A 20,527-nucleotide genomic window follows, 5' to 3' on the forward strand; every position below is an offset into this window, starting at 1 on the left:
TTGGACTGGCATTTATTCTTTAGTAAAATAAGATGAAGAATATCTATCCTCTACCCAGTGCCCTATTGTGGTTTTCCAGTACTGTCTCCCATGAAAAAGAACCAGGATTTTTTGGAGAAATGGCTGATTCCAGGTCTGGGTCAGGAAGTGAACAAGATAAGCCTGGGACATGTTGCTGAGTCAGATATCAAGGAAATAGCTAAGACTTGAAGAACTCCCACTGGCTAAAAATGGGACCATTTGATCATCAAAGTGAATAATGACTATAATGAATTAAGATGTAAAATGTGTAAAAATCCACAGATTTGTACCTTATTTAGCAAAATTGTTCATTATGAAGGTAACTAAGGCTCCAATGAATGCCTTACTCTACCAACTGACTACATGAACTGTATTTCAGAGTAACCAGATGGTGCTGGTGGATGAGAGAAAATGTTTCTTTACAGATAATTCTCAGCTAATAAATGTGGAAGGAATGATATAATTAGAAAAATCGCATGTGCAACTCCTGATGAAATAGTTGATTCAGAAAAAGATCATCAGTGATTAAAAGGAAAATGGGGAACTCTGCCATTGACTGATGAGGCTGTCACCACCTGATACACTGATGAACTCAGCGTTACTAAAAGTAGGGACCTAGGTATTTTGTACCCAAGGATATTATGTACCATTCATGGAGCGTTCTTTTCTCTCCCTACTGCACCCCCTACAAGTTAACCTGGATCTAATCAAGGTTATAGACCTGACTTACAGTTTATAGGAAATACTACTTGAAGAAGTAGAAGCCAAACATTTTCCAGGGTAGCCGACCCAGTTTCTTCAATAAGACAGTGGCAAGAAAAAAGGAGGGGGAGAATGATTAATGGAGTAAATGAAATTTAAGGGAGATAATAATGGCAGCTACTCTTCCCACTAATGAAGAAAGAAATATGCTTTTTAGGAAATACAATAGATGTGAAAGTAGTTTAAGCTACTCAGAACAGGCACATCATTGCATTTAATATTTAGATCTCAATCTTGGCTCATTAGAATGGATTCTTAATTGTTATATGTGACCTCAAAGAGGTAGGTAATTGTTGTTATATATGCTAAAATACTTTCTTAAAAAAGTCAAAGGGGCCAGGCATGGTGGCTCACGCCAGTAATCCCAGCACTTTGGGAGGCCGAGGCCAGCAGATCACGAGGTCAGAAGATCGAGACCATCCTGGCTAAGATGGTGAAACCCTGTCTCTACTCAAAATACAAAAAATTAGCTGGGCATGGTGACTTCCACCTGTAGTCCCAGCTACTCGGGAAGCTGAGGCAGGAGAATGGCGTGAACCCAGGAGGCGGAGCTTGCGGTGAGCCGAGATCATGCCACTGCACCCAGCCTGGGCAACCGAGTGAGACTCCATCTCAAAAAATAAATAAATAAATAAATAAAGTCAAAAGAAATAAATTTATCTTTTAAAGATTGTTGCCATCTATAAGAAATTTACTTGTTTGTAATTGTGGCCATTACTGTAAGGAACTAGATAATTTACTTACCATATATATACTAAAAACAAACACTTTTTAAAAAGGACAATAGAAATACATTTGTTTACAGATAGAAAAAGAGGAAGAAAAAATTATTTGAAGACATAGTAACCAAGAATATTCTAAGATAACAGAGCACAACAGATCACAGATCCAAGAAACTAAGAGAACTCCAAGTAGAATTAAACATAAACATTCACATGTACTCACACACCTAGATAGTCTATCACAGTCAAACTGCTGCCAATCAGTGGTTTCAGGTGGTGTCAGCCTACATCCTTTGTAAAGTTGCCCAGAACTTTTCATGTGGTTCTCCTGGCAACCATCGATGATCATTGCATAGGTCCACTAATTTTGAGGGGAGGTTTCTTCCCAATATCTGCTAAAGCTAATAAATCGTTAGAGATGCCATTGCAACTTCTACTTGCTAACACCAGATTTTCCTTTTATTCTAACATTTTTTTTCTTGAAATGAAAACTAATTTGTAACTGTAAATTCTGTTTTTGCTGTCATTGAATTAAGAATGAATGGGAATTAAAGGAACTTAATAAATTTGAATCTCACAATGGTTTTGCTAGGATGTGGTAATACCAGAATAATTAAATTGGTTATGTATTTTGTTTGAAAAAAGCCTTTGCAAACAAAAATAACTTTTTGTTTGAAACTTTTTGTTTGTTCAAACAAAACTTTTCAAATGAGATGTTTGAAAAAAATCTTCATTTGAAAAGTTGGTTTGTTATGAGATTATATTAGAAAATCTTTTGGGAGAAAAACTGTCCATAAAAGGGATTAAATGAAATTTCACAGGTCAAGCTTGTTTCATTTGGCTAAAAGGCAATTGAAGTGGTGGTCATGGTAATGCTATTTTTAGGATTTCTTGTTGCAGTTCAGAATTTTAACATTTTGGAGTAGTATTGTGGTGGGCGAGAAGACATTTCTTTAACATTTAGTGTGGCCTTCAAATAACTCTCCTAGTTCATATATATGCCTGTTTCCTTTTATGATTCTTACACTCATTCCTGTGACTTGAGTCCTGAGGTTCTAACTGAACTAGTTGACCCCAATACCATAATAAGGGTATTTATATTGCTTGGTTTGGCTTTGTTGGCTCCTTAGGTTATCCTACCTTGCGGATAGAGAAGAACGACTTGAGAAGTGTCACTCTTCTGGAAGCCAAAGCCAAGGTGAAGGATATAGCAATATCCAGGGAGAGGATAACTCTAAAAGATGTACTCCAAGAAGGTATTTATTATCTCAAAGTCAGTTTTTTAAGTATGATTTAATGTTATGACTATAAACACTTTTTTCAAAAATTTAAAAAATTTCATCTCGTTTTGTGTCTAAGATAAGGATAAGAAGCAATGTATGGTTTTTCTCTTACAAAAATTATTTTTATGTTCTCTTTATACTTTAATGTGCCTCATACAACTTTGGTGCAGTTCTTGATTTTCAAGTATATTAAAGCATGTGTATTATTGTTTGCTATGTTTAAGGTGTATTATCTGTTTAGTTTTTATTTAAAATGATTACTACCTGGCAGGTCTCTTTGAAATATTCTAAGTTACTTTCTCTCTGACAGATAACTTAGGGGTTGTAGTTTAAGGAGTGGACATGGGCTTTGGTTTTGGTCCTAAGTTCTAATCCCACATTTTATTCTCTGTGTGATTTTGGAGAAATCACGTAATGTCTTCAGTCTCCAGCTTCCTCTTCTATAAATTTGGACTGTGTTGTCATCTCTTAGACTAGTTATAAAAATGAGATGAAATTAGGTACAGTAAATGAACTAACATATAATAGTGTTTGCCGGATATTAGTATGCTTCCCTTCCCCTCTCACTGGGCCTTGCTTTCCTTTTTGAGTTGGAGGATATTGATTAGGGAGATGCTGAAAGAAGAGGACAGAAATTAATAATAAAATACTGCACTGAGCTCTTCATATTGTTAAATAGAGAATTACTTTTTTACTCCCACCGTAATTCAGCTTGGAATGCTTTGGATACTTATGAGTCCTTCTTATGTATTCCTTTGCTGGTTGGGACACATTTAGGTCAATCACAACTAAGTCAGGTACTTAAATTGTCCCCAGTAACAAATGGTAATTAATGGAAGCAGATTTTCTGGTATGTCTTAAAATGCATGATCGCCACTTGTTATAGTTGACTGATTTCTAAGCGTAACTAGTTTGCAGATCTGTTTGCAATCTGAAGAGAGTAAGTAGACCAGGTAGCATTTCCTGAAGAACAAAAAAAAGAGAGATCTGTTAATAATGTTATATTTGCAGTTTCTTTTGGTCTCTGAGTGGAATAGAATTGGCAATCTGTTGTAGTGGTATGATTTGAGAAGAAGGAATTCTGAACCAGGTAGAGTTTTTCTTTTTTGGTCTTTTCAGGCCCATAGTAGTTTATTTTAAAATTCTTTTGATTTCAGAAAAGAAAATATGGTGGCTGATTAACATTTAAAAAGGTGGTCAGGTTCACTGGAAATCTGATAAATGCAAAGAAAACAATAGTTACATGCGATTTTTTTTTTACGTTAGACTGTGAAAAAGTAAAAATAATTTCTAGGTTGACAGGTATGGAGGAACACACACTCTTTTACATTGCTGGTAGGAGTGTGAATTGCTATAACATTGTGGTAAAGTAATATGTACATACATATTTTTGTGTATGTTCCTTACATCCATTGTTTTTAAGTATATGTAAGTCTATGTTTGGGAGTAATATTTAGAAATGGGACTAGGTACTGGGAAGAGGAGACAGGAGACGGTGCTGCAGTGCAAGAGAGTTACGAAGCTCAGTCAAGCAAGGTGAACTTGGGTGGAGAGAGAAGGGAAAACCTTTGTGAGGAAGACAGGTCAGGGTGTGTCGCTCTATGTATTGACTACAGTGTTTGAAGGTATTTACTCAGCTTCAAGCAAAGTGTCTTAAATTAAGATTATCCAAAGTCTTTTCTGCCTCGAGCATACAAGTTACTCTGTCTCTAGGCCCCAGTGAGACCTGATATATGGATACAAACAACTCCACCTCATAGAGTGAAAGCATTAGAGCAAGCCTGTTTGTATGCATGGCATCCGCATCTAAGTGAAACTATTTGCAAGCTTATCTTTTAAATTGTGAAGGAAGGAAAGTAAACAGTTTTCTAGTGAGAAAGAGTAAAATGAGATTGATTTTCAATGATCATCTTGTTTGGGAGCTTTTTATGGGCAATTACAAAGTTGGTAATACAATCTAGGTGGATTTTCTTAGTTCATTTTTAATCACTCCTTCCCCAGCACCCCAAAGGTCATAACTAACTTCTCTTATTACTATAAGAGTTTTTTGTTTTTGTTTTTTGAGACGGAGTCTCTCTCTGTTGCCCTGACTGGAGTGCAGTGGCGCAGTCTTAGCTCACTGCAAGCTCCACCTCCCAGGTTCACGCCATTCTCCTGCTTCAGCCTCCCGAGTAGCTGGGACAACAGGTGCCTGCCACCACGCCCAGCTAATTTTTTTGTATTTTTAGTAGAGACAGGGTTTCACAGTGTTAGCCAGGATGGTCTCGATCTCCTGACCTCGTGATCCGCCCACCTCGGCCTCCCAAAGTGCTGGGATTACAGGCATGAGCCACTGTGCCCAGCCTCTTCTCATGCTAAGAGTTTTTAGGAACACATTTTACCAGTGAACCAAGAGTCTAATTGGCTTGTCTGAGACCTTCTGAGGAGAGAGTGGTAGAAGGAAAGGAACCTAGGACTATCTGGATCCAAAACTTGTACCCCTTGGCCTTCCCTTGAAGCTACTTTTTAAGGCTCTGCAGTAGAGAGGAAAGTTCATTTTTGTCTTTTCGTCATTTCTCTGAGGCTAAGCCTAGAAACTCATAAATGCCATTGTGGATACTTCATTACTGAGCTCCAGTGCTCCTGGCTATATCATTAGTTTATTTAGTATAATTCAGGGAAGTTTTCATATACTTAGTTTAAATATGGTGTTTCTGAAAACAAGGTGTGTAATAGTTACAAAAAACTTTTAACAGTCGTTAAAACCAAAGATTTTGGTCTTTTTACTCTAGAGCTAGAATAATGTTGTTGATCACATATGCCCTTGTTATTTTTGTTTTATGTTGTATTGTTCCAGAAAGTTTCATACTATAATTTTATGAAGGTTATATGATCTCATTAATTATTACTTTTCCTTTTAGGTACTTTTGGGCGTATTTTCCATGGGATTTTAATAGATGAAAAAGATCCAAATAAAGAAAAACAAGCATTTGTCAAAACAGTTAAAGGTAGGATCTTTTTTCCATAGTATTTCCATGATGCTCTTCTGTCTCAGGTGGCTGATGCCAGCAAAATTCTGTCTCAGTTCCCCAGTGTGTGCCATACCTTTTAAATCAATCCATGTTAATTTAGCTTAAAACAAAAATTATCTTATAGGAGCCTAATTGTTTTGGAAATTTGGGTTGTTCTCATTAATTATAGAAAAACAGGTCTGCTAAATTAAGACATGAGACATTTGTTAGATATTACTCAGTTAATTGCAAGTCAAACTGCATCCACTCAATTTCATTGTTACTATATCTAATGTTGGTATACTTTTGCAGGTATAGCCATAGTTGGAATTGCTGGCCTAAGGGTGTGTACATTTAAAATTTTAATAGAGCCCAGGTGCAGTGGCTCATGCCTGTAATCCCAGCTACTCAGACGGCTGAGGCGTGAGAATTGCTCAAACCCGGGAGGCGGAGGATGTAGTGAGCCGAGATCATGCCACTGCACTCCAGCCTGGGCGACAGAGTGAGACTCTGTCTCAAAAAAAAAAAAAATTAATATTGTTAGATTGTCCTCTAAAAGATAGCACTGGTTTATATTGTCATGAACGGAATACCTGTTTTCACTAAATATTCTTCTTTTGGGCCATCATTTGAAATGTGATGCCTAATTTTTAATTTACTGATGTATATAAGTTATTTAATTAAAGATTCCCTATCGAGATACTACAGTGTTGCTTATGCAGGCATATGGCTTATTTCCTAAGACTTTAAAAAAGATTAGAATTGTAATTACTTACAACAGATACTTGTAAAAGCTTAAATAATTCTGAATTAAGAGCTGCATACAGTGACTCACAATTGTAATCCCAATGCTTTGGGAGGCTAAGGCAGGAGGATTGCTTGAGCCCATAGGTTCAAGATCAGCCTGGGCAATATAGCAAGACCCCTGTCTCTACAAAAAAAAAAAGTAGCTCGGTGTGGTAGCATATGCCTGTGTCCCAGCTGCTCAGGAGGGTGAGGCAGGAGGGTTGCTTGAGCCCAGGAATTCAAGGCTGCAGTGACCCCTGATCATGCCACTGTACTCCAGCCTAGGTGATAGAGCAAGATCCTGTTTTAATTTTAAAAAATGATAATAATAATTCTGAAGTAAGTCTTATTTGCTTATTTAGAGAGAAAGAAAAACGTGATAATTTATAGGGTACTTAATGTCTGTCAGGTCTGATGTAAATTGAGAAGGCATGGTAATAATTTCTAAAAACAAATCTGGCACTTTCCCTTCAGAAACTGAAGGGAAGACTAAATTCAGTTTTATGAGTAAAAAGCGATAAAATTTTACAGTTTATGAAGTTAATTTATAAGAATTGTTTCTAAATTTACTTAAAGGAATACATGGAAAGTACGAAGGGTTTATATTTATTGTTTGTAAAAAGTTGGCTTGTGCCAATCTAACAAAAAATCTTTGGAATTGGTTTTAATTGAACAAAATTGTTTGTTTAAGGCTGCTGCAAATACATCCATACACACACACCTCTTTGATCTTGTCTAAACAAATGGTTTAACTTACTGTATCATTCAATATTTATTTTATTCATTCACTTCTTCCCAGCACCAAAAACACTTTTAAAGGGTAATCTTTACATTAGGTCCATCCCTTCTTGTCCTTTGACTGAGACCAAGTGTAAGTTAGGTCCCAGTAGGTTTTCTAACTGGGAGAGTTTACATATTACTTTTTGTAAATGTAAAATTTGAGCCATAAGGTTATTAAACAACAGCCTTTTGTTACTCTTTTCTCATTTTTTTTTTTCCTAAGGAGTCTCCTTAATTCAAATATTTCTTCTGGGGTTTGTAAGTATTCTATAGACTGTGTGGAACTGAGCTATTATTGACTTGTTCTGAATTAAGGCAGGAGGTTTTTATACAAAGTTGGGTTGATTTAGGATTGGAAGGGGAGATAAAAGGAAATAATAGTGATAAGAAAACACAATGAGTATACTTGGACTATTTCACAAGATAAGACTTCTCTTTCCATATATGCTTGACCTGTAGTCACTGGTTGTTTCTGTGCTTTACCTCTGTAATGATAATGTTCTTTGTGAGTTGTGCGGAAATAAGAGAAAGCACAGTGAGTCCTTGTGGGGGACAGAGGGGAAGTGCGTTGACCAGGGTGCTTGCCTCGAATTTATTAGAGAGAGAGCACCACATGACTGTCTCTGAGATTGATTATTTTGGAATGTTGTTTTTAGGTTTAGTTGTAGCCACGTAGAGCTGACCAAAGTCTTTCACAAATCTGTATGCTTTGTTACATGTTGCAAAATTAGAAGTGTAGCATAAAATACAAAAAAAAAAAGTATTTTAGAAAGCACTGACCTTTGCCTTTAGGCATAAGTAGAAAATTGGAGTTTGACTTTTAAAAATATTCATAATTTTATACAGAGACTTCATAGATACTCCAGTATAAATTTCTGGAGATTGAAATTAGCAGCCTGAATCTTACACAGTAAATATTGTGAAATTGAATTCCATAAAATAAGTGAATCAGTTTGGGTTTATTGGTATTAAATTCTTATTTTCTTTATTATAGCTACTAAATTTTTATAGTTTTGTAAGTAAACAAGTGTTTGTTTTTAAAAATCATTTTGTGCATCCTTGTAACTTTTAGAATATATTTAATTAGTACCCTTTTCAAATGTATACATCTTGAAGATAGACCTTTCATTATGTAAAATTAAAAGACTATTGAGACTGGGAAAGGAATCCAAGAAAATAAGTTTTTCTTACTAAATGGATAAAGTTATTTTATCTTTGAGTTTTCTTAGATCATCATTCAAGCATCCTTTGCTTTAATAGAACATGCTTATCAAAATTAAAAACTTGAAAAAAGTAAGTACAAAATGACACATTCTGAAATTACCATTTGTTGTACTTAGATCTCCTTACCAGTTGAGGGAATGGTAAAGTCTTTTTAACTGGGCGGGGACCTCCAACTATTACTAGTTTTCAGTCTTGAAAAGATCCTACTAGCCCCCAGCAGTCCTGGCCATAATTTCATTGGAAATTATTTAGGTTATAGAAAGAGTAATAAAGGCACATTCTGCCATTTACTAAGAAATCTCACATTTTAAGCAGTTTGTAGACACGTAGAGTTTATTCTGGCAGACATTGGTATGAAGCACCTTTTCCAAAGAAGTACCGAATGTTTCAGATCCTTGGCTTTTTGTCTACCCATTTTACGTTCTTACAATAGTCTTAACTAAGAGAAGCTGCTTGGAAAAGGAACACTTAGTAGCAAGTAATAGAAGTGAAGCAAGAGGAAGTGAAGCAGGAATGAGATTCCAATGGGTAGATGTGGAAGTAAATGAAATTTGAGATTTCTCAGCTTTGACAGTTCCACATTTAAAGACCAAACGTGACAATCATAGTATCTGAATTCAGTGGGTTGGGTTTTATTGTTGGTTCAGCATTTTCCTAGGTGGGTCTAGAATATGAATCTTGGCTTTGCCAGTCTTTTACATTTCTTTCTGCCTCTTATTGCATTGGTCTGAAGCTTTATAAATTTTTATTTAACTAACTAATTAATTTATAGCCAGGGTCTCACTTTGTCGCCCAGGCTGGAGTGCAGTGGCATAATCATAGCTCAACCTCCTGGGCTCAAGCAATCCCCCTACCTGAACCTCCTGGGCTCAAGCAATCCCCCTACCTCAGCCACCTGAGTAGCTGGGACTATAGGTGTGCGCCACCACACCCTGCTTACTTTTTTTTTTTTTTTGTAGAGATGGGGTTTCACCATGTTGCCAGCCTGAGCTTTACAAATTGTTATTGCTGTTTTTACTACTGATGTAAAAATTCATTATGGGTTTCTTTGAAAGGGTTTTTAAGAATAAATAGTTTTTTTTTTTTTTTTTTTTGAGACGGAGTCTGGCTCTGTCGCCCAGGCTGGAGTGCGGTGGCCGGATCTCAGCTCACTGCAAGCTCCACCTCCCAGGTTTACGCCATTCTCCTGCCTCCGCCTCCCAAGTAGCTGGGACTACAGGCGCCCGCCTCGTCGCCCGGCTAGTTTTTTGTATTCTTTAGTAGAGACGGGGTTTCACCATATTAGTCAGGGTGGTCTCGATCTCCTGACCTTGTGATCCGCCTGTCTCGGCCTCCCAAAGTGCTGGGATTACAGGCTTGAGCCACCGCGCCCGGCCAAGAATAAATAGTATATTATACTATTAAGTTTGTTTTAACATTTAAAAACTATTTTTTGAAATTCAAACTCACTTCTTATTTGTTTATTATTATTATTTTGGGAGACAGGGTCTTGCTCTGTTGCCCAGGCTGGAGTGCAGTGGTCCAATCATGGCTCACTGCAACCTTGACCTCCTTGGCTCAAGCAATCCTCTAGCTTCAGCCCCCTCAGTGGGTGGGACTGCCAGTGTGCACCACCATGTCCAACTAATTAAAAAACTTTTTAAAATAGAGATGGGGGCTTGTTGTGTTCCAACTCAGGCTGGTCTTGAACTCCTGGCTTTAAGTGATCCCCCTGCTTCAGCCTCCCAAAGTGGTGGTATTACAGGTGTGAACCACTGCACCTGGCTGCATTTTCAATTTTATAATAAGAAATATTCTTTTCAAGTAGTGGAGAAATTCCTTTCTACTATTAAGGTTGTGGTCCCTACAAGATGAGGAATCCTTGTGGATTTGTGCAACTATTTGAAGGCTTAAAAATTCCTTTGGAGATGTAGACTTAAAGATATTGGTAAATTGCATTATCATGTTTTTGTTTCAAAAACTTTGACCTAAAAGTTAATTTGTTCTGTTTTGTGACTTTGGACCAAAAATCATAAGTTTAGAAGCTAAAACTAAAATGGCATAGTTCTAATTTTGGTTATCGTATGAAAGGTAACTAATTTTTACTACTGTATTATTAGTTCTTCTTGTTTGTTTTTAACCACAGAGAAGTAAAAAGAAGAAAGCAACAGAATATGCCATAATCTCCAATCATAACTTTTGTAGTCATTTTATACCTGTAATGTTTGTTGGGTTAGAAAGTATAAACAGAATAGAAAATGTAAATTCTCCCATCTTGAAAAGTTGCCATCATATATAAACAATTCCTTAATTTGTAAGAAATATTAAGATATGTAAACACAAGTTGTACCTTGTTTTTGAAATTTAATATACCTTAGAGATCTTCCTCTGTCAGTACATACAGCCCTATCTCATTTTTTAAAAGTAGCCACATAGTATCCCATTGTGTCAGTTTAATTAGTTCTTTGTTAATGGGTACTTTGGTGGTTGAGTTTTTTGCCATTGAACAGTGCTCTTGTTACATTATACATAGATGAGCTTTTGTGACTATTATCTGTAACAATGGGATTGATGATGCAAGGTATATCTGCATTTCAAAATTTTGTTACATGTTGCTTTCTCCATCTATCCAAGGTACTATTGATGAGCCTGTTTTCTCACACTCTTGCCAAAACTCTCAATAGTAGATAGTGGGATTTTTTGTGTCTCAATTTGACAGGGGAAATGGCATCTACTGGTTTACTTTGCATTTCTTTACTTAGGACTGAGGCTATGAGTCATTTTGTATTGTGTGTCATTTGTTTTTTATTTTCTCAGTAAACTGTGTGTTTATATCCTCTGCCTCTTTTTCAGATTTTTTCCTTATTGATTTATATGAGCTATTTAAATAGGAAAAAAGGAAGTTAGCAATATATATGCCTTATGTGTTGCATATATTTTTCCAGTACGTTATTGCATTTTCTGCTTTGTTTATGGAAACTTAATTGATTTTAATATAAAAATTTCTGGGAAAATTGACTTGTTTAATGAGACTGCAGTAGAATTTTTATCTAGATCTATTTAGATTTACCTGTAACTTATAATGAAAACCTACCTACCTTATAGTCCAAGATAATTATTTACTAATAGCAGAAAATGTTAATGCCATATATGTAGTATTATTATTCAAGACAATTTCTTTTCTTTATATATAGATCAAGCTTCTGAAATTCAGGTGACAATGATGCTCACTGAAAGTTGTAAACTGCGAGGTCTTCATCACAGGTGAGAGGAGAAACCACCAGCATTTTGGTGTTGAGCGTGGCAACACTTGATGCTGCATCATTTTTATGTGCAGGACATTGTGATGACTTCTGAATTGAACGCTTTGTGGAATAGCTTAATTTTTTTTTTCTGAATATAAAAGTGAAATGCATTCTCATTGCACAAAACTTAACAAACACAAAATATAAAGAAAACAGTAGTATGTAAGCCCACATCTGGATAATCATAGCTAATCTGGCTAATCTTTCCAGAAATAATTTATACATATTTATGTGCATATTTCCCTTTAAAAAATAGGATGATTGTTTACATATGTTAAAAAATATTTGTTACGAGATTTTGAACATATAGGACCTCAAAGTCAAGTATAATAAACATGAATAAATCTTCCTTCTAGATGCAGTGATAGTTAATATTTTGCCATGTTTTCTGTGTTGTGTATGTTTATGAGATTTCTATCTTTAGATATTAGTATCTATATATTTGTGTATATAAATATTTTACAACAAATTAGACATCTGAGTACTTTTATTGCATGTCCAGCATGTATTTTCAGTAAAAAGAATATATTTTTCTTTATAATCATAATACCATTGTTGTCTTTGACAAAGTTAACATGCTTCTTAATTTAACAAAACAATGTATCTGACTTTTGATGTTGGCAACTGTAAATCCATGTAGCCATTTAAAAAGGCTACATTTAAAAAGTCCACTGAATGGATGTACAACATTTTATTTAACTAATTTCTGGTATGCAATCATTATGCCATGGCATGATTTAAAAAAAAATACTTATAGTTCTGTATGAAGACCTTTTTTTTTTTTTCTTTCTTTTTGAGGTGGAGTCTCGCTCTGTCACCCAGGCTAGAGTGCGGTGGTGCGATCTCAGCTCACTGCAGTCTCCGCCTCCCTGGTTCACACCATTCTCCTACCTCAGCCTCCTGAGTAGCTGGGACTATGGGCGCCCCCGACCATGTCCGGCTAATTTTTTGTATTTTTAGTAGAGACGGGGTTTCACCGTGTTAGCCAGGATGGTCTCAATCTCCTGACCTTGTGATCCACCTGCCTCGGCCTCGCAAAATGCTGGGATTACAGGCGTGAGCCACTGCACCCGGCCATGAAGACCTTTTTTAAAAGCTTGGTATTGGTGCTGTTCACAGAACTATAACAAAAACTTCTACCGTTTGAGCCAGAAGCAGCTTAAATAAACATCATAATGTGTGACAGTATCAACATTACAGCAAATTTTTTTTAAAGCACTATGTAGAGTCAACATAATTTGTATGTCTGCTGAAAAGCTGATCACATATGTTTAAAAATAGAACTGTGGTCATCCCTGTTGGAAGATGTTTATGGGCTTCTGAAAAAATCTATTTTAGTTTCTGTATAATTTAGACAGTTCCTTGAGTTCTGCTGAAAAATAAGGTGGCTACCCAGAGCCTTACTTTTGAATTTGGTTATATTTTGGTTCATATTCAAAAGAATTTGAGGACCTAAAAAGAAGGCAGCCACAGTAAGATAAATAAAATGATAATGAAAATGAAACTGAGTTTTTTGGCATTGTGGTGGTAGAAAAGAAAACCAATAAGCCAGCAGTAAGGAGAACAAATATTTTTACTGTAACTAAACATAAAACATCTCCTAGCTTCTGGGCAACCAAGGGTGAAGGAAACGCTAAAAGTTGATAATCGCAGTAGCAGAAGGGAAAGAAACAGTTGGAATATTGTCCTTTTTGGCAGTGTTGAAAGTGCTTAATGGTCTATTACACTGACTCTAGGGAGAAGGGCCAAAGGTGTTTAATCCTAGTGTATAATGTTAACCTATTACTTAGGTACCTAGCCAATGTTCTTACCCCAGTGAAAGGTTTGCATCACCTCAGCACAGACGTGAGTAGCAGGGATAAGTGTAGAGAAAGCCAGAATTTTCCCAAGAAACAGTTTTATATTCACTGTAGCCCTAAAGATGCCTTGGCTGAAAAATGCTCACAGCAAGCATTTGCCGTGTTGTGTCTCATGCAGTTTTTGATTGTAAGGTTTTGCAGCATCCCACCAGGATGAATTAGTAGTCTCAGGAGGTCCTTAGGGAATGACATGACATACTAAATTGGGGTTATTTGATACTGGACATTCAGTCCTTGAGGAAAGTCTTGTAAAGGTAGGTTATAGCTTGATTATGCTTAATAGTTCTTCCTTCTATGAGGTGATAGCAGGACTCCTAGTTACAGTGAATAAAACACATTGTCAGTATGTAGAAAGTATATTATTCTTTCCATTCGCTGTAGCAGTTCATTTCATTTTTGAGGTGACCAGGGCCTATCACACATTTGGTTTTGATCCCTGATATGTATAGACTATTCATAGCTATACTTATGTATTTGTTTGTTCATTCTTTTATTCTAATTCATTCAGTACCCATTTTGCACTTGGAACTGTATTAGGTAGAAAGAATGAAAATGAAATGATCTTCAGAGATCGTATTATAGAATTTATCAAGCAAACCCAATACATTCAGCAAGAAAAGACACCTGTTTTCAGATTTTACCTTTGTAGCTGGTTGTGGTATGTAATACAGCATGTTTGCTTCATGTTTTAACATTCCATGGTTAAGGATTTTACAAGTATTGAAGTGTTTTAAAGCATTTTGAAATCCTTTCTTTTCACACATTTTTCCCCTGGAGTTTATGAAAATAATTTTATTATAAGTGAAAATAGCTGTATAAATAAAAGATATCAACCTATTCTAATTTCATTAGAAGTGCTTCATGTCAAAGTACTCTTGAGCTATTTCTGCTTGTGGTTTGGCCCAGGGATGCCTGATGGTGAACATTTCCACCAAATGCCTCACAGCTCTCCCTCTGCAAGTACCCTCAACAAGACTGAGAATTAGAGGCAGTTCTTACGTCAAGCCCCACAGAACCTACCCTTCCTCTACCTTCGTTCTTCTCTATAACACCTCCTGCTTTCATTTACTCTTCTTAGAGATCCAGACCTTCCCCTTTATCCTCCTTTTCATTATAAAATGGGCAGAATAAAAAACAGCCATTTGTACTTTGAAACATTTTCATGAAGTTTGTTACCTCTACCAGTGGATTTTTAATCCTATGGTAGTGGAATAAAAGATTTGACCTCATCCAGCAAATCTAATGGATAAAACGTCTTTAACTCTGCTAAATGAATTTCAGTCACAAAGAAAGAAACAGAAGTAATCTTTGGTGGGTTAAATAGTTTGGGCAACAGTGTTTACCCTGAAATCATGGTATGCCCAAGTTAATCCTGAGTGTAGACCCGTAGTCATTTTAGTGCTCATGGGAGTTGGTGGAAAGGGGCTCTGTAATCTCCCATGTGATCTCCCTTGCTCCTCTGGAGAGAAAGTCTAATGGTCCAGGGGAATGGAAAGATTATTGAATCAGATGAAGATTGTATTTTTTCCTCCGTGTACTTGCTCTTTGTCCTTGGCAGGTTACCTAAACTTTCTCTCCCAGCGTGGATTTCCTTGCATATAAACTGGAACTCCTAATCACTGCCACTCGAGTGGTTATAGAGAGATTGCCTGTTACTGATCTCTAAGTCCTCATTTTCCCACCTCCTCAGGGTCAGTGCTTTCCACGTTAGTAACTTCCGCAAATATGAGGGGAGCACACAGCTTTGCCACTTGTGCATTGGTGATTGTGCCACGGTTTTATAACTGGGGTTTAAAAAGTGATACATGCTCAATTAAGGTAATTTTTAGGAAATGCAGAAAACAAGGCTGAAATTATTTATAGTCTCACAACTTAAAGCAACTAAACTCTTTGCATATTTCCATGCAGACCTTTATTATTATTTTTTCCATTTTTATAATTATCTTGCAAATGTGAATTTTGTATCTTTCTTATAAGATAAGCTTTTACTCATATTCTCATATTGTGACCAATTGTGACATATTATCCTGTTATTCTTTCATTACTTTTGAACATTCAAGCTGTTTGCTACTTTTTACTAATATCACATTAACTATCCTTGTTCATTAACTAGCTTTTTTATGTTTGATGTATTTCCTTATTAAACATCCTTAGAAGCAGAATTTCCTAAGTTAAGGAGTAGGAATGTTTTAAGGCTATTTGTTACTGTTATTTGTTATTAAATGTTTGTTTTATATAGCATAGAATACGAAGTGTTGGGTGTATAAATTGAGTTTACCTTAGTTTTTGTCTTCTAGCAATTTTTAGCTTAGTGGGGAAGATGATATAATTATGTAAAAAGTTATATAACCTTGGGAAAAATTAGCAGTTATTTCCAGATGTCAGTGGAGGAGGTATTATTAGACAATAGGATGAAATGTACGTATGTATGCCATAGAAATTAAAATAGGAACAGGATTGTCCACTACATGCTTGGTTTTATTTTGCACATCACAGCAACCTTGTATGGTTGGTGGGGTCTCTATGTTATAAGAATGGAAACCAAAGCCAAGAGACAGATGGTCACTTAGATAGTAACTGGTAAATCTAGGATTCAAAAATCCGTTTCTAAATCCAGTGTGACCAGCTAAGGACTTTTTGGCTTTTGTGGCAGTTTCAGCATTTTAGAGACCTTTTTGATGATCATATTCTTGACCACAGTCTGGATTGGGCCTTTTTTTTTTTTTTCTTTTTCATGTGTGATATGGAGTAAGTGGGATTTTATTATCATAATACACTCATGGGCAAGTCAGTTTTTAGATGTCTCTGATGAATTGCCCTTTGGAGTAAAGATACAGTGTGGTTAGAGTGTGCCTTCAGATAATCCAGCCCACGGGAAGCAACTTTGAGTTTATGACTTTGCCCTACCAAGAATGTGCATATATGGTGATATATGCACATACATGGGGAACACTTAAGTCTGGTTTAAAATACAGAGCACTTATAATTTTACGTTTTTAATGGTAATCATGTTTTTAAGTATTTTGGGGATTTTGTTTTGTTTTAGATTATTTTTATTAGAAGTAAGCCCCTAACATTTTGGATTCCTTTGTCTTTCTCCCAATTTTTTATTATTTTATAGAAATCTTCTTCCTATTACTCATGTGTGTATAGAAGAAGGAGAAAAGCCCATGGTGATATTGCCTTACATGAATTGGGGGAATCTTAAATTGTTTTTACGGCAGTGCAAGTTAGTAGAGGCCAATAATCCACAGGTGAGAAAAATTTGCCCAAATACCAATTATTTACCAGTAGTTTCTGATAATGTCTTTGAAAGTAGATATTAACATTCTTGAATATAAACTGTTTAAAGGCCTGCAAAAAAGAACCTCAAATGAACCACAAGATATTTATAACCTGTTGGTTTAAAGGAAAATGTTGGCTTATGTTCCCGCCTTGAGGCTTACACTGTGCTGATGCTAAAGTTTTCCTTATATTTTCATTGTGTACTTATTCATAATCAACTCAAACCCTTTGTAATGCCATCTCAGGTGTTTTCCTGATAACTGAGGGTACTTGTCCTAGATCTTCCTCTTAGGAATGGAAACAGACTTTCTAGAGCCATTTGGTTCATACTATATATACCAAAGGCTGGTGATGACTGCAGGTCTAGATTGTAGGAGGTAATTGGATGTATTGTTAATATGCTTGGCTGTAAGATGACAGTCATCTAAGAGTGTTTCTCTTCCCTGCTTGTGTTTATACTGTGAAGCAAAGGTCAGATACCATGCATATTATGATGGTAGTGGTAGTAAAGCCTAGTGGGTTTTTTGCTGTCTGCTGTATCTTGTAGTCCAATTAAGTTGCTTTAGGATTTATAGTAGTATATTTATTAGAGTTGCCAGGAGAAAATGGGTTCAAAGGCTGCATTGAGTATTTGGCTTAATATGTATAATATGCTTTATAAATTGACAAGACTAAAGCTGGGATTCTCAACAAGTGGTTAGAACCTGTGGCTCATCTGCATTACCTGGGGAAGAATTTTATTCCTCCACCCCAAGTACTGTCATCCACCTAAAGAAGCACGCCAGCAGAAAAAGCTAGGGGCTTGTACTTTGGGATTTTTTGTTTTTTGTTTCGTTAGACAGGATCTCAGTCACTAAGGGTGGAGGGCAGTGGTGTGATCACAGTTCACTGCAGCCTCAACCTCCCATATTTAAGCAGTCCTCCCACCTCAGCCTCCTGAGTAGCTGGGACCACAGGAACATGCCACCATACCTGGCTAATTTAAAAAAAAATAATTTTGTGTAGAGACAGGGCTTCAGTATGTTGTCCAGGTTGGTCTCAAACTCCTGGACTCAAGTAATCCTCCCACCTCAGCCTCCCGAAGTGCTGGGATCATAGGCATGAGCCACTGCACCAGGCTTAGACTTCTGTTAATTTGAAAATAATCCTGAGGAGAGAATCTCCTAATAAAAACTACTGTTTTGGGGGGAAAAAAGATTACTGAATTATAAACATTTGAAATATTACCTTGAGAACTCAGCATTCACTGAACAGATGTATTGAGCAGCTGCTCTGTGTGCTGGATATTGGGGAGACACATCTAACAGATGAAAGGAGACAGAGAGTAAATGGTAGATTATAAAATAATAAGGACTGTAGTTGATATAAGTACAGGGATATATGGGAACATATTCTTGGTAAAGAAATAGCTTTTAAAAATTCAGTGTGTAGGTTTAAAGCAGTATTTTTGGATGGAGTAGGATTGTGGAATGAAATAAGAAAGTAAGAAAGTGCCATCATATTTGTGTGCTATTTGCAAACCATGTCATTTTTTGTTACCACAGGCAATTTCTCAACAAGACCTGGTACACATGGCTATTCAGATTGCCTGTGGAATGAGCTACCTGGCCAGAAGGGAAGTCATCCACAAAGACCTGGCTGCTAGGAACTGTGTGTAGGTGCCATGAGCTTTACGCTGTCACTTGATGTAGAGTGCTTCCTGGATTTCGGGTTCTCTGCGAGTCACAGTGGGACTTGTGTTGTATTGAAGGGTGGGGGTAATCCCTACTTTTTAATACTCTTGATTGCATTTGATGTTCATGTCTTTACTTTTCAGCATTGATGACACACTTCAAGTTAAGATCACAGACAATGCCCTCTCCAGAGACTTGTTCCCCATGGACTATCACTGTCTGGGGGACAATGAAAACAGGCCAGTTCGTTGGATGGCTCTTGAAAGTCTGGTTAATAACGAGTTCTCTAGCGCTAGTGATGTGGTAAGTGCTGAGACCCCCAGATAGCAAAAGAATAGAGAAATAGCTTTCTGTTTCTAAATGTTTTACTGTTTTTGTCTTTTGGGTTTTTAAAAAATCTGCTAGCTGTTCCTGGAAATTTTTATCCAGAAAGCAAGTGTAATTAGCTGCCAATCATCCAGTTTATGGAAAGGAGCTGTGACCCAGACCATAGGCCAGCACTGTGTGTAATCTCATTTCATCCTCACAGTACTGCTCTGACAGAAGCACTATTTTTTTTTTTTTTAAGACGGAGTTCCACTCTTCTTGCCCAGGCTGGAGTGCAGTGGCGCCATCCCAGCGCACTGCATCCTCTGCCTCCCAGGTTCAAGCGATTCTCCGGCCTCAGCCTCCCAATAGCTGGGATTACAGGCATGTGCCACCATGCCCAGCTGATTTTGTATTTTTAGTAGAGACTGGGTTTCACCATGTTGGCCAGGCTGGTCTTGAACTCCTGACCTCAGTTGATCCACCTGCCTCCGCCTCCCAGAGTGCTGGGATTACAGATGTGAGCCACCATGCCCAGCGACAGGAGCACTATTAACACTAGGAGGGAGGCTGTGGTATCCCAGTTTTAAAGGTGAGGATTTTGAGACTCAGAGAGGTTACAGTAATTTCATTATTATTTTTTTTCTTATTTAAGAGACAGACCAAATTGTTTCCAGATCATAAAGGTGTTTTCTTTTTTTCAGATGACCTCTTCTAAGTGTTATGGCCTGTAAAATGTGTAATTCCCCACGCCATCCTCGTCCTTTTGTCAAGTTCCTTTGTACTTAGTGATGTATAGTTTCAGAAGCCACGTTCACTTGTGGGTATTTTAGAGCCATTTAAAATTTCTGTCACTTGATTTCTTAGTCTTATTTGGAAAACTAAGCATAATTTAATTTCCTGTCTATTTCCTGTTAGACTTTATTATTGTTGCAGAATATTTAGGGATTAGGTAAAACTTCTGCTTATAGGGTCCCACCTATGTTCACTCAGTGATAATCTGTTTATGTTACATGTAAAATCCTATAGAATAATTTGCTTCTAAGCTTCAGCTGTAAGAATTGGGCTTACTGTATCATTATTTTGTGTCTCTATATTTTATAATTTAGGGATACTCTTTTGCTTCAAAGTGTGTATGTTTTAAGGATTAATCTTTAAATCATGTATTACTGTATGCTAATTAATTATATTAATTGGTATATACTCGTTTCCTTGGTGTATGGGTTTTCTGTGGCTGCTGTAGCAAATTACTACAACCTTGGTGGCTTTAAACAATAGAAGTATAGTCTCTCGTGGTTCACTTCTGAGGCCAAATGTCTGAAATCAAGGTGTAGTCAGGGCTGGGCTCCGTCCAGAGGCTCTAGTGGAGAAGCAGTCCTTGCCTCTTTCAGCTCCTGGTGGCTGTTGGCATTCTTTGGCTTGTGGTTCCATCTCTCTGTTCCAAGTTCATACCATCTTCTCCTTCACGTATGTGTTGCAAACTCTCTCTGCATATGATTTAGAACCCACCTACATAATCCAGGATAAACTTTTCCTCTCAAGGTCCTTAACT

General features: G+C 36.8%; 1 protein-coding gene across 3 annotated transcripts in view; it reads left to right on the forward strand.

Moving 5' to 3' along the window:
• RYK (receptor like tyrosine kinase) overlaps nt 1-20,527 on the forward strand; it is a 92,021-nt gene that overhangs the window by 56,184 nt on the left and 15,310 nt on the right. For 2 of the 3 annotated variants that reach the window (XM_033212636.1, XM_033212638.1), the window contains 6 exons: nt 2,627-2,761; nt 5,689-5,775; nt 11,742-11,811; nt 16,833-16,965; nt 18,541-18,650; nt 18,813-18,972. In XM_033212636.1, the coding sequence (XP_033068527.1) occupies nt 2,627-2,761; nt 5,689-5,775; nt 11,742-11,811; nt 16,833-16,965; nt 18,541-18,650; nt 18,813-18,972 (695 nt within the window). The remainder of the gene's footprint in view (nt 1-2,626; nt 2,762-5,688; nt 5,776-11,741; nt 11,812-16,832; nt 16,966-18,540; nt 18,651-18,812; nt 18,973-20,527) is intronic. The other variant, XM_033212637.1, reaches the window with a different exon arrangement.

Source organism: Trachypithecus francoisi, unplaced genomic scaffold (genome assembly GCF_009764315.1).
Source record: "Trachypithecus francoisi isolate TF-2019V2 unplaced genomic scaffold, Tfra_2.0 Lachesis_group0, whole genome shotgun sequence".
Lineage (NCBI taxonomy): Eukaryota > Metazoa > Chordata > Mammalia > Primates > Cercopithecidae > Trachypithecus > Trachypithecus francoisi.